The following is a 14,195-nucleotide window of genomic DNA, read 5'->3' as shown; positions in this document are numbered from 1 at the left end:
AGGGCTACACAGAGAAACCCTGTCTCGAAAAACGAAACAACAACAAAAAAGTAAAGCCAATTGATTTGTCCAACATACTTTCTCTATTTTTTTTAGTTCTAGCCATCGTTTTTTGACCTTCATTACTGTGGTCATTGTCTGAGGGGCTGAGGGGAGGATTCTGAAGGACATAAATGCCCTTTTTTTTATTTCTAGGGATGTACACGTTAGTGGATGGAAATTAGTCATCAACCCGCAGATTTTAGACAAATCTTTCTGCGTTCTGGGTCATAAAATGTAGAACGAAGATTTCGATTACAACACACATAATCTATAACGCGTAGAAGCGCGCTCTCGAATGCTAGGTACAGCCGAACTCAGAACGAAGAAAAATAATACTTTACTTCGGTTAGTATGACGTCACCATAGTAGCCATAGGTAGCGCAAACGCGCTGTTTCCGGAAGTCCACTGCCCCCACGCTCCTGAGAAGCAGTCGTGCACGCCCCGTTCCTCTGAGCACGCTTCTCCACAAGCCTTGAGAAAGCTCCGCCCTACGGAAGCCAAATCACCAATCATCGCCCGCGCATTGACTGTCGTCATTAGCGTGTGCCCACTTTCCCAAAGCTTGGGGCGGGGGGCGGGCTCCCGGGTTTGCGCATGCGTCCCCGCGCACTCTCCACGCGCTGGGTTCGCGTATTCCGTGCGGTACTTAAGGCAGGAGGTGTCTCACGTCTGGGGGTCGGCGTGGGTCCTTGTCAGCCTCCGCCATGGGTAAAACGGTTGATTCTCTGGGTCAGGGAGCCCGACCCGACCCAGTTCGGAGCTTCAACCGCTGGAAGAAAAAACACAGCTACAGGCAGCACCAAAAGAAGGAGCGGAGGAAGCAACTGAAGAAGCCGGAATGGCAGGTCGAGCGCGAGGGCATCAGCCGCCTCATGCAGAACTACGAGAAGGTGAGGCGGGCTCTGGGGAGCCAGGGTGGGCGGTGTCGCCGCTGTGATGGACATCCGGGAAGGGTGGCCGGGAAAGGGGGCGGACCCGGCCAGGGAGGCCTCACAAGTGGTTGGTCTGTTGGGTGTCGCTCCCCAGGTCTTGGCTCTTCTGCTTGCCGCAGTTCTGGGAAAAGCGGTAGAAATGCAATGATACTCCGGGTAGGGACGCTTAATGCTGCAGTGGTTACAGAATACAGAATAGTGACAGCTGTGGAGTGAGAGCCGAAGATGTAGTTCAGTAGAGTGCTGGCCCAACATGCGGGAAGCTGTGGGTTCAGTCCCCAGCTCCACCTGGTCAGGGTACATACTAGGGAGGTGGAGGCAGGGGATCAGAGGTACAAAGTCACCTGCAGCTTTATAGCAAGTTCGAGGTCAGCCAGAGATGTATGAAACTGTCTCAATAATGAAATAAGAGAATAAAATCTGGGATGGCATAGGAAAATGCTGTTCTTGGAAAATGTTTAAAGTAGTAGAAATAATATCTACTTTTAGAAGTAGTCTCCATGTGTTTTATATTCTTCGCCCCTATCTGAGGTGTGGATCTTAATATTCCATTTTACGGAGGAGAACCATGGAGTTTGGAGAGGATAAGAAACTTGCCCTAGCGGGGCGGGGCAGGGTGCGGGGAGGGAGCGCGTGCTGCGCACACCTGTAATCCCAGCACTTGGGAGGTAGATGCAGGCGGAGCTTTGTTAGTTCGAGGCTAGCCTGGTCTACAAATGAGTCTAGGACAGCCAGGGCTACACAGAGAAAGCCTGTCTCAAACAAACAAACAAACAAACAAACAAAACAAACAAAAAACCCAACACAAAACAACAAAAAAGGAAACCCTGTCTCAAAAAACAAAACAAAAGAAACCCAGGCAAACAAAAAATGAAATTTGTCCTAATTTCTCACATCTAGTAGTGGAGCTGAAACCTAGACCTGTGTTGACTTCCAAAGCTTTTGCCTTTTAAGTTGTGATTTCGACTGAGGCCCTTAGCATCGTCCCCTGTTCTGTGCCTCTTATTTTCTTCATGTTTTCCACCGTGAATCAGTGTAGAGAGAAGCTGGAATGTGCTGGTCTGTTACGGCATCCCCACCTTGTAGCCAGTGTCCCTAGATGAGTAGCCCCATAGTCAGCACTTTGACAATCTGACATCTCTTCCTGCCTTGGCAGGAAAGACCTGGAGTCAGGAACCTGAGGCCACTGGTCATGTTGTGTCTTAAGTCAGGAAGCAAATAAAAATTGAGTATTGGTATTCATCTAAGTTTCTCCTTTTTATTCAGTCTGGAATCCCAGCCCACGGAATGGTGCTGCCCACATTTGGGGCTTTCACCTCAGTTAGTTCAAACTAGAAATTGTGGACAGTCATGTCTAGAAGTGTGTCTTCTGTGCAATTTTAGATCTCATGTAGTTGATGATATGAACTGTTCCCAGTCTACCTCATGTCAACTGACATCTAACCAGATCACTTTCTGCCCTTTGTCCCCCATTGGCTCAAGACCATCTCATAATGCAAAAATGCATTCATTTCATCTCAAAAAATCCTCATATATTTTTTCAAAAACCGGTCACAGTACTGTTTTAAAAAGCCTAAAGTCTCTTCTGAGGCCAAGGCAAGCTCTTAACGGTGAGCTCCTAAAAACAAGTTACATAATTCTAATACATAATAGCACAGAGTAAACATTCTCATTCCAAAAGGAAGGAATGGAGTCGTAGCAGTGACGGATTTGACAAAAGCCGTACTGAAACCTAGCAGGGCAAACAACAAACAAACCTCCAAGTCTGACATAGGAGACTAATGAAGGACTCATCTGGGCTCAGAGGGCTCGGGTAACTTCGCCTCTGTAGCTTTATCCCCTGCAGTACACATACCCTCTTGAGTTGGCTCCATTCTACACCTGAGCTTTCATCAGTCCCCATGGTCCAGCAGCTTGTGGCTTCTGTCATTACTTAGACTTCATCACACATTCACATGATGACTTCTTGGGGCCTTCTTGCAGAGACTCTGACCCTGCCACACATTTGCCTGGCCTTACTGGCTCTTTGGAACCTGAGTGTGAACCTCCGTGATCCCAGATGCCTGTGAAACTAGTACCATGTGGACGGCAATGCCAAACTGCAAGTTCTGTCAGTTTGAGATACAGCCTGTCTTCTTTGGACTACACTTAGGTCAACTTCTTTGTGTCGATCCAAAGGAGGCACCTCCTAAGTGGTTGGTTTCAGAGTAGGGAGCCTCTTGAGTAGCATCCTCAGTTTAGGTCCTTTAAAATGCATTTGCATTTTCCTTAGGCTTCAGTGGGTAGAGCTTTGTTCTTGAGGTTCCTTTTCCAGAAGAACACAGGGTTTCTCTTTAGAGTTTTTGTCCCTCTGAACCTCATGAACTGGGCCTGTACTATCTACATTTCTCTTGGCATTATGGTCTTTTGCACTTTGACCTGGATATCTTATTAAGGTGTGCTTGCACATGCTAAGACTTGTCTACCTTGAAGTCCCACACTCTTCTCCATTCCTATGACAAACAAGTGCTGAAGGCGTATGGATCACATCATCAGGCTTTTAACAACAGCCCCAGTTCTTAGTACCATCTTTCTGTATTAGTTACTTGTCTCGTTGTCATGAGCCTAAAAAAGCTGACAAGAAGCAACTTAACGAGAGAAGGATTTATTTTGGCTTCTAGTTTGAGTGGGCACAGCCTCTCTTGGCAGGAGGAAGATGGCAGCAGGAGGGTGAGATGGCTGGCCATGTTTTGTCCACAGATAGGAAACAGATGAGTGCTGGTGTTGTTTGCATTTAGGGCGAGTCTTCCCACCTTAGTAAACCCAACTTAGAAACGGCATCATAGACATGCCTAAAAGTTTGTTTCCTGAAGTTGACAATCAGTGCTATCTGCCACTCCTTCCTCCTTTGGGTATTGTACATCCTGTGAAAGCAGCTCATTAGTTAGTGGTACCACAAGTATAAGGAAGGAGGAACACATCTTAAGTCCTGTGTGGAACAGTATCTGCCAGTTGAGGTTCCTCCATGGGACATCATGTTATTTGAATAAATGACTTATTTAGAAGTATTGGTTTGCCTATAATTTGGTTATATGAAGGATGAGCTAGGCAGGACAATGTAGGGGGAAAGGGTAGGGGTTATATTATGAAACTAATGAATTATCTAGAATTTCTTATTTTGTCTGATATTATTTTCTTTTTACAATCTTTTTCTTTCCAGATAAATGTAAATGAAATTACAAGATTTTCAGATTTCCCTTTGTCCAAAAAAACACTGAAAGGTAGGTATATATGGTCATTTTTAGGATAGAGCATTAGATTTGCAAACGCTCTTCTAAAATTTTTAAAAAAACATGCCTGTGTGTGGAGGTCAGATGGCAGCCTTGGGTATTATCTCTAGGGAAAGTGTTCTCTTAAGGCAGGATTGCTCATTGACCCGGGGCTCACTAATTATGCTAGGTTGGCTGACCAGCAAGCCCCAGGAATCCTCCTGTTTTTACCTTCTAGTCTAGCTTGAAAAGCTCACACCACCACTTGTGATGTTTGTTTGTTTGTTTGTTTTTTGTAGGCTCTGGGGATTGAACTCAGGTCCTTATGCACTTTACTGACTGGTCTATCTCTTGCCCCATTGCCTTTTATTTAAGGGACGATATTTCAGAGAAAGGTTAGCCTGGGGAAAACAAATCTTAGGACATTTTTGACATTATGAAATACCATAAATACGAGGTTTGCTTTTTTTTTGAAACAGGGTTTTGTTATGTAGGAGAGCCTTGAACTCCCTTCATAGTTCAGACTATCCTTAGACTCAGCAACCCTCCTGCCAGGCTTGTACCATCATACTCACCTCTAGAACACTGTTTTAACTAGTTTTTTATTTCTTATTCTTTCTGGATTGGTTGAATATTAGTTAAAAATGACCAGGAATCTGAAAATTTTGAATGAAACTTTATGATTCTATTAGGTAAGTAGGAGAACGAACAAAAGCCTGTTACCCTTTGTGCTAGTTTTGTGGGTAGCCACGTAAAAACAGCAGTCTTCTTGGCAGTAGACGTCTCCTTAGGACAGATGGCCAGAAGCCCAAGGCTAAGATGCTGACAGGAGTGGTTCCAGGGCTTGAAGAGACGAGTCTGTGAAGCTGGGTGTGGTGATGCATGTCTCTAATTCCAGCGCTGGGAGGGAGAGACAGGCGGATTGCTGTGAGTTTAAGGCTAGCCTAGTCTACAGAGTGAGTCCTGGATAGCCAGGGTGACAGAGAAACCCTGTCTTAACACCACGCCCCCACCGCCAAAAAAAAAAAGAGACACGGGTCTATGGTAGGTCTGCCACTTTGACTTACAAATGGCCTCTTTTTTGTATTGTCGTTTTTTTCTCTGACAAAATTATGTTATGTTTATAGTGTATAATACTATGACTTGAAATATGTACATAAATCAAGCTTATTAATATACTTAGTCTTTCCTTCTTGATCAGGACACTTAAGATTTTCTCTCAGCACTTTTCAAGCATGAAAGCATAAATTAGAATTAGCTATGGTTATTGTGATATTATATGCAACGTATCTGCTTTTGTTTTTGAGATAGGTCTCATGTATTCAAGACTGGACTCAGTACTGCTATTGCTATGTAGCTGAGGATGACCTTGAACTTGTGATCTTCCTGTCTGCATCCTAACTACTGGTATTATAGGCATGTACCCAGGGATTAAACCTGGGTACATCTAAGTAAACACTCTACAGATTGAGCTGTCCCCAACCCATAATATCTCTCCCCAGCCTACTATGTAGCTCTTGAACTTATTCCAACCTGTGTACATTTAAGTAATAGTTTTCTATCTCTGCACTCCCTCAGTTTCTGGTAATGTTCTTTTTCTTTTTAGGATCTATAAACATGAGATCATTTGTTATCTGTCTTTCCGTGCCTGCCTTGTTTAATTTTATTTAATAGAATTTATTTTAGGTTCATCCATGTTGTCACCATTTTACGTATTGCCTAAGTCCTCAAATAAGCCTCTGTCTTGAACACTAGAACAGTCAGTCTCCAGCTTAGCACAAAACAAAACAACTAATTTATTATTATTACTGGAATGTGTGTGTTGGAGGGGGGTGTGATTGCCACTGTGCTCATGTGGAGGTCAGAAAAAATTCTGTGAAGTCAGTCCTCTCCTTCATTTGGTCCCAGGGATTGAACTCAGGTCATCAGGCTTGCACAGCAAGCACTTTATGTGATGAATCGTTTCATTTACTTATTGCCTGAAGTGTTGAAAGTTTGGAGTTACATGCTTTTAGTTTTCAGGATATAGACCTCAGTGACTGGAGGTTTGGAAGGCTAGGCTATGAGCCCCCAGACCTTCACATTTAAGTGAGCTGTTCTTTGCCTATTTGTGATTTTCATCAGGGTAGAACAGAAGAACTTCCAGCCATCTGTTAGTGATAGGGACATAGTCCTGCCTGTAGCATCATTCTTTTGCTTTGTTTTTTCGACACAGGGTTTCTCTGTGTAGCCTTGGCTGTCCTGGACTCACTTTGTAGACTAAGCTGGCCTCGAACTCATAGAGATCCACCTGCCTCTGCTTCCCAAGTGCGCCACCGCTGCCCAGCTTTAGCAATTTTGTTAAGTATACTTCTCCTCTCCATACTGCTAGGTTTGCAAGAGGCTCAGTACCGCTTGGTAACAGAGATACAGAAGCAGACCATAGGGTTGGCTCTGCAAGGTAAAGACGTGCTTGGAGCTGCTAAAACTGGATCCGGCAAGACGTTGGCTTTTCTTGTTCCAGTAAGTACAATTATTTTGGATCAGAGCCTCTATTACATTATTTTGTAATGTTCTATACCTACAAGGTAACAGTTATGTGAATGGTTGTTTCCTGTTGGAGTTCTTGGCCAGACAGGAGCCACATCTACCTTGTTTTCCTGCTCTCAAGCTCCTTAGCGCCTGTCACAGTGCCTTGCCCATGGTAGGCACTCAGTCACTTATTTCCTTCAAGGAATCACTTCTGCATGCTGAAGGAGGTGGGTATTCCATGGTGGTAGTTTAGGACAGTCCTGTTCTGCCTCTGTGCTTGGCTTATTTCATTTGATACAATTCCCAGGAGACCTGCTGGGGAAAGCTGCCTCTGCTTTCACCCTTGCGACCTTGCCTGTGGTTTTTATATTTGCCACCTGCCTAGGGTAAGGCTGAAATATAGTCATGTTGTGAGAATTCTTTCCCCAGGGATTTGTAAACAATTATCTATTCCTACCTTACAGGCACCTCCAAGAAAATGCTAAGTATGATTCCACTAAAGTCCAATTTTGGGCTTACTTATAGAACAAGTGAGGGGTTAATTGAACAGGATGGCTAACTCCATCCCAGCATGGCTATGACACCCCTATAGCTGCACCGACAGCTTCTCTTCAGTTGGCCCCCCTACATCTGTATACTCCAGCTCCTCTTGACACACTGAGGCCACGTACAGTTAGGGAAGATGATATATGAATGACTGGGAGGCTCAGGAGGGAGTGGCCAGACTCTCAGGTGACGGGTCCAGAGAACATTCCAGTATCTGCTATAAGGAACACCAACAAGCTCAATCTCAGGGGGTCTCTTGGCAGTAGTTACAGTTGTTCTGATGAAGGTGACTCTGTTAAACATGGCAGATAGTGTTTTACTACAGCTCACATCAAGGGGATTTGGGTGTTGAGAATTTTCTGGAACATTGGTAACTGCTGTCTTTTATAGTAGTATAGTAGTAGGGTAGTAGAACTACTTAGGAATTCACTTACATCTCAGTTGCTTAGTTGGTTTCTTAATTTGGTTCTTAAAAAAACAACTGGCCCTGGAGAAAGAAAGTCGTAGTTTGTTTCAGACTCCTTAAAACTAGGCCTCTTAAACTACAGCTGTTGTTCTTCCTTATGACTATTACAGCAGTGTCTTTCTGTATGGAGGGAACCCAGTCACTGTAGCACTGTAGCAGCAGTACAGATTATGATGTGGCTTTTGTTTGGAAAATAAATTGCTTGTTCATAATTCAGTGGTTCACATGCCCTCTGCAATAGTTGGTCTTCTGATTGCCTGGCTCTGACGTCAGATGAGTTACCTTAGGGCTTCTCTTTTCTCTCTGAATTGGGGTTGTGTTAGTTGGAAGAAAACATCTCTTTGAGATTGGATAAAACTTGTGAGAGGAATGCCTTTTGCTTTGAGATTTGAGTCAAAATGCGGACTTGTCTAAGTGATTATTGAATACAATTTTTTTTTTTCTCATCCTTAAGGTGTTGGAAGCCTTATACCGGCTGCAGTGGACTTCAATGGATGGCCTAGGAGTTCTGATAATTTCACCTACTCGAGAACTGGCCTATCAGACATTTGAAGTTCTACGCAGAGTAGGAAAGAATCATGAGTTTTCAGCTGGCCTCATCATTGGTGGGAAGGTCTGTCCTTATCTGCCGTTGCCCAACATCGCTCTGGAGATGACGGGGGAGGGAGATGGAGGACTCATATAAATGGATTTCCCTTTTGGATGGGGCCTCAGTGTGATCACTGTCATCCACATAGGTCTACAAAGTCCATTCTTGTCAGTATCTGAATTGATGAGGCTTTCAGACAGATGTACAGGGTAACTAGAACAAACATATTTGTATGTTTTGGGAAAAAGAGCCTAACAGTATGTGGATATAGTACCTTTTGATAGGATATCTAAAAGGCTGAATAAAAAAAAAAACATTGCTATGTCACTGTCACATGAAAGGAAGAGAATTATTTTGAGGAATACTTACTTAGATCATGGTAAAACCTAGTCAACTTTTGTTGACTTTTTAGTCCATCTGAGATGGTTGTGTCTGCTGTGTCATTTAGGACTGTGAGGATAAGCAGTTCTTAAATTTCTATTCAGATGGACACAAGCAAGGAGGAGGTAGCATCACAAACCCTGCTCATTTACCTGTTACTTGTTTTAACATTTAATAGCATCTGATGGTGTTTGTCTTAAGGTGAGAACCTGGAGACTGTAAACTGTAGTGCGTACTTAGCGCTCCCCTCCCCTCCAATAAAATGGGAGAGCCTGTGCAGTGGCCCTCGACCTGACTTAAAGAGTGGGAATAATTCCAAGTTTTGAGACCGTTTTAATAGGAAATCAAGTCTTGGCACAGTCATTTGTTAGTTTTTCTTAGCCTCAGAATCCTGAGTGTGATGAAGGGGTGAAGAGGAGTTTCTGAGCTTCTTAAGCCTTCACTGAAGACTTTGATTTAACTTGGAAATGTGGTGGATGTGCTACAGAACTGGAAGGGAAAAGTGGTATTTATTTCTAAGTATCAAAACTACTCTGATGAAATTCCATGTGCAAATGGATTTCATAGTTGTACATGGGCTGCTGTGAGGCATATGTGTGTAACCATGGAAACAACTATTTGCAGGATCTGAAACATGAAGCTGAGAGGATCAACAACATAAATATACTCGTTTGCACACCAGGCCGACTTCTTCAACACATGGATGAAACAATATGTTTTCACGCCACCAATCTTCAGATGTTAGGTGGGTCTTATGATTTCTGATAATACAAAACAAAATAAAACGAAATTCCAAGCAAGCAAGCAAGCAAGCAAGCAGGCAAGCAACAAACACTAGCGCATTACCGAGAAAGCCCTTCTGAGATTTAATAGTGGAAATGTCATATTAGATAACATGATGAAAATAATTTGAGAAATAATTTGTACTTTTATTTTGGCATTTGGACTTTTTGGTTTTTGAGATCTGCCTGCCTCTGCCTCCCAAGTGCTGGGATTAAAGGCGTGCGCCTCCATACCTGGCTGGCATTTGGACTCTTAAATCAAGAGAGTAAAAGATTGATATTCTTCTTTAATTGAAAAGGAAAATAGATGGTTTCTAACATATTTAGCTAGTTATTTGAGTATTTTTCTTTCTGGCACATGTATGTGTATGCGGTGTATGTGTGTTCACACCTGTGTGGGTGTGAGTAGAGTCCAGAGACTGATGTCAGGTGTCTTCCTCTTTGCTTTGCACGTTATTTACTGAGGCGGGGTCTCTGATAAACGAGGAACACAGTGGACTGGCAAGTACAGCTGACCAGATGCCTGGGGATCCCGTCTCTTGAGTGCTGGGACTTTGCTTTTCGTGTGGGTGCTGGAGATCTGCACTCTAGACCTTATGTGTGCATGGCAGGTGCTTGTCCACTGAGCCGTCTCTGGTCAGATTGTCATTTGTTTTAATGAACATCTTTTTTTGCATGGAGAGGCTACTTCTTGGGTATTTTAATAGCTTTTCATCTTTGAATATTTCTGTCCTTACAGAAAAGTTGCTGTGGTAGGGTTTCTGTATTGCCCTATAACTAGTTGCCCCTACTTTTAAACTTGCTTACTTTGATTGATTTGTCATTAGTACAATTAACAACATACTGTGTAAATTTAGGTTTTATTTCTCTGTTTAGATTTTATCAGTTTTCCACTACATTACTACCTTATTTTTGAATTGTGATTCTGAGATTTGAACCCAGTGCCTTGCACATGCTAGGTAATTGCGCTAACACTAAACTGTATCCTTATCTTAGCCAGAGTCTTTTTCTGCTTTAGAATTCCAAGCAGTATACTAAATTCATTTAGCTTGACGTATTCTTTAACTATTATAGAGCAACTTGAATTTTTGTTTTTTTAGTTCTTGATGAAGCAGATAGAATCTTGGATATGGGCTTTGCTGATACCATGAATGCTATTATTGAAAATCTTCCCAAGAAACGCCAGACTTTACTTTTCTCAGCCACACAGACCAAATCTGTAAAAGACCTTGCACGCTTGAGTTTGAAAGACCCTGAGTATGTCTGGGTTCATGAAAAAGCAAAGTACAGGTAGGAACTCTTTCTCCCTGAACCATTTTTTTAGTTCAAGAATTGATATTCTAAATTTTTATTTTGTGTGGAATATGCTTTTTATTATTGGATACAAAGAACATATTACTTATATCTTTTAAAATTACTCAAATTCTGCATATATGTTTAACTGAGACTCTTTTAATGCAACATTTCTGAAAATGTGGTCTGGAGAGCAAGCACTTTTGGTAAGATGTTAACAGGTCTTGTACTGCTTACCAACCACTCCCACAATAAATGGGCGAGAGAGGATCTGACAGCAAATACTGAGGCAGAGTTACACACTGCTCTTGACAAGGCTTCTCATTATCTTGAGTGTTTCTATGGGCTTTGTTATCTAGAGCAGTGACATGGACATAATGTGTAACTCTATTGGGATTGAGTACAAAGTCACAGTGCAAGCAGTACTAGTGCATTAGGGAACATACTAAATGCACTAATACTTAGTTACTAATAGGTTTTTCTGTTTGGAATTGTTCCAGCTACTTTTGTTTTACCTTAGGTTTAATAAATATAGATTATAATACATATGTTTATGTGACAGTGAAGGGTGTATATGTTTGTGGGACACAAATGGTTGGTGGAATTATATCTTAAATTGTATTTGATATCTGATATGAGTCATTATAGACTATGGACACAGTTGACTTCCTGGAGATGTATTTTGCATTGACCATAAGTTTGATACTGAAAAGATATAATTGGTATTAAATCCATTATTATTTCATCTTAAAAGTTTTTTGTTTGTCTGTTTCTTTGTTTTTTTGAGACAGGGCTTTTCTGTGTAGCCTTGGCTCTCCTAGGACTCTCTATATAGACCAGGCTGGCCTCAAACTCAGCAATCCAGCTGCCTCTTCCTCCCAAGTGCTGGGATTAAATGCGTGTGCCACCATGGCCCGAAAGTCCACCTTTTAAGGAAAGTTGGTTTTTTTCTTTTAGTTTTTTCTTGAAATAATGTCAGTCTAAAGAAAGAGATTTTAAAAAAAAAAAAAAAAACCTCTAATTTTTATTGAAAGTTTTAAATGCAGTTCTTGAATATAAATCTATACTATGGGTATTGAGCCCACCTTGATGTTGTTGACCAGATGAGGTTAAAGAAAAACCTGAGACTGGACTTCATGTTTTCCAATGATTTAAAAAAATCTGCCCCACCCCCCACCCCCAAGACAGGGTTTCTCTGAGTAGCCCTGACTGTCCTGGACTCTTGTAGACCAGGCTGGCCTCAAACTCACAGAGATCTGCCTGCCTCTGCCTTCCAAGTGCTGGGATTAAAGGCGTGCGCCAACATGACCGGCTCCAATGGTTTTCATACCCCAGAGTAATTTGGAATAAAACTATAAGAAAATTTTAAAGAGTAAATCCATATATACTTTTCAAACATTATTATGACTTTTCAAATATGTAACTAACAGACTTTTACAATTAATTCTTTAGAAATTTTGTTTATTCAGAATTTCATCTGTATGTATACATATAGTATAAACATGTAATATAGTGCATATAATATAGCCATTATATTTCCATTACCCTCTCTTATTCTCTGTTTCCTCCCATTGAACCGCTTCTCCCTAACAAGTCCGTGTCCTCCTGTCATCCCTGCAGTAAGTCCTTTGTACTTGCTGTATGTGGTTAGCCCGTGTCAGGGATTCCTTTTCCTAGCCATTTCTTCATGTTTTGTGTGTTAAGCCATCTTAATGTGGCATGCACGTGAAGTAAATTGCAGGTAACTATGTACTGTTTTATAAGTGCTTCAGCATACATGATCACTAAAGTGAGTTCAATACTTACATAATTTCTTCTTTGTAAAACTTTCCATGAAACATGCAGATGTTAAGTCTAAATTGCTTAGATGAATGCTTGTATTTCTCTAATCCCACGCCTTAGTAGAAGTTGTAGACATTGGCCATCAGCTGAGCAAAGTTTTCCCATGCTGCTTCCCACAGATGCTGGTCATTACCTTCTTTTTGTGGTTGACTCTCGATCTTGTATCATTGTGTGTGTGTGTTTTCATACAGTCTCTAGATGATTTTGAACATACTTAGTCATTATGAGCTGCTTCTATGGAGGACATTAGAGAAAAGGAGAAACTGGGATAACGGACCACTGATAAATTCCTTTTTTTAGTGTTGATTTCAAAACAGCAATATGACATTGTTAAAATAATTTGTTTTTCTTTTTTCTGCAAGCACCCCTGCTACATTGGAACAGAATTATATAGTTTGTGAGCTGCACCAAAAAATTAGTGTGCTGTTTTCCTTTTTGAGAAGCCACCTAAAGAAGAAAAGTATTGTGTTTTTCTCCAGTTGCAAGGAGGTATTGACCCTTTGATTGTTCCTTTTGAGTGTATTTCTGTGGGATCACTGCCCTTGAGTGGCAGGTTTCAGTTAGAGAAGGAATGACTGTATACTACACAGTGCTAGGAGACATAGCTATAAAGATTGGTAATCCTGTGTTTTTGTTGGAAAATAAAGCATGAATGAGACTTAGCCCAATGAAGGCAGACTCTGCTGTCTTCCCTTCAGTGCTGTTGTAGACGTTAGTGATTCTGGGAACAGAGTAGTCTCCATCAGGTCTTGGTAGAAGGAACTTAGCTAGGTGGAAGTTGGGGCTTTTATAATGTAGCAGTTCTTTCCTCCAAGTGTATGGAACTAAATATTCTCTTTTTTTCCTATGCTTCTTGCTCATTTCTTTTTGGAATGCTCATACCTTTATCCTGATTCTGGCTAAATAGTTGGTGCTTTTAAAGGCAAATTTAAATTGCTATACATGAAAATCCTTTTTAGAATTCTTTTAGGATCAGTTGTTCTTTAAAAGAAAATTTCTTCTGCAATATTTTGTCTAGATCCTTATTTAGTTAATACATAATTGATGAATACTAGCCCTGTACTAGGAATAAGGGGTTCAGGGTTATTTGAATGTTTCTCCCTTAAAGAGAAAAGACCATGGTTGATTTACATGCTACCCTCTCTGTATATGTAAGATTCCTGATGCTAGATGTATAGTAAACTCTAGATTTATTGCCTTTGAGTAGCTTAGCATGTAAAGCCTGCAGGTGAGTTCTAACTTTTGGGAAGGTAAGAGGTGGTTTGTTTCTGTTGTCTACTGAAACCTGTAATTTTTCTGTAAAGAATGATTTCAGGTATTCTTAGGACCTATTTCAGAGTTTTCTACTTCTTAGGGAAGCGTTGGGTTTGTTACTAGAGAATAAGAAATAATGTTCAGAAATGTTTTTACTCTAACTCTCTGATTTTCTTCTTGCCACAGTAGTCTCCATGCCTGCCTTTCAGTGTCTTAGTCAGACTTTCCCTCAGGACAGAATGTCTGACAGATTTACCATAAGGGAAGAGTTAGTTCAGCTCATGCTTTCAGAGGTCTCAGTCTGTCAT

The 14,195-nt window shown here is 41.5% G+C and overlaps 1 protein-coding gene across 1 annotated transcript in view; it reads left to right on the top strand.

Annotated features, from left to right (window-relative positions):
* Positions 1–624: 624 nt before the first annotated feature.
* Ddx10 (DEAD-box helicase 10) overlaps positions 625–14,195 on the top strand; it is a 135,713-nt gene continuing 122,142 nt past the window's right edge. Inside the window, exons 1-7 of the mRNA XM_051156448.1 lie at positions 625–933; positions 4,175–4,235; positions 6,595–6,725; positions 8,201–8,359; positions 9,341–9,461; positions 10,599–10,788; positions 12,996–13,122. Of these exons, the coding sequence (XP_051012405.1) occupies positions 748–933; positions 4,175–4,235; positions 6,595–6,725; positions 8,201–8,359; positions 9,341–9,461; positions 10,599–10,788; positions 12,996–13,122 (975 nt within the window). The 5' untranslated portion in view covers positions 625–747. The remainder of the gene's footprint in view (positions 934–4,174; positions 4,236–6,594; positions 6,726–8,200; positions 8,360–9,340; positions 9,462–10,598; positions 10,789–12,995; positions 13,123–14,195) is intronic.

The sequence above is a fragment of the Acomys russatus genome, chromosome 14 (genome assembly GCF_903995435.1).
Source record: "Acomys russatus chromosome 14, mAcoRus1.1, whole genome shotgun sequence".
Lineage (NCBI taxonomy): Eukaryota > Metazoa > Chordata > Mammalia > Rodentia > Muridae > Acomys > Acomys russatus.
Note: the sequence above shows the minus strand (reverse complement) of the source record. Positions and strands in the feature narration are given on the sequence as shown.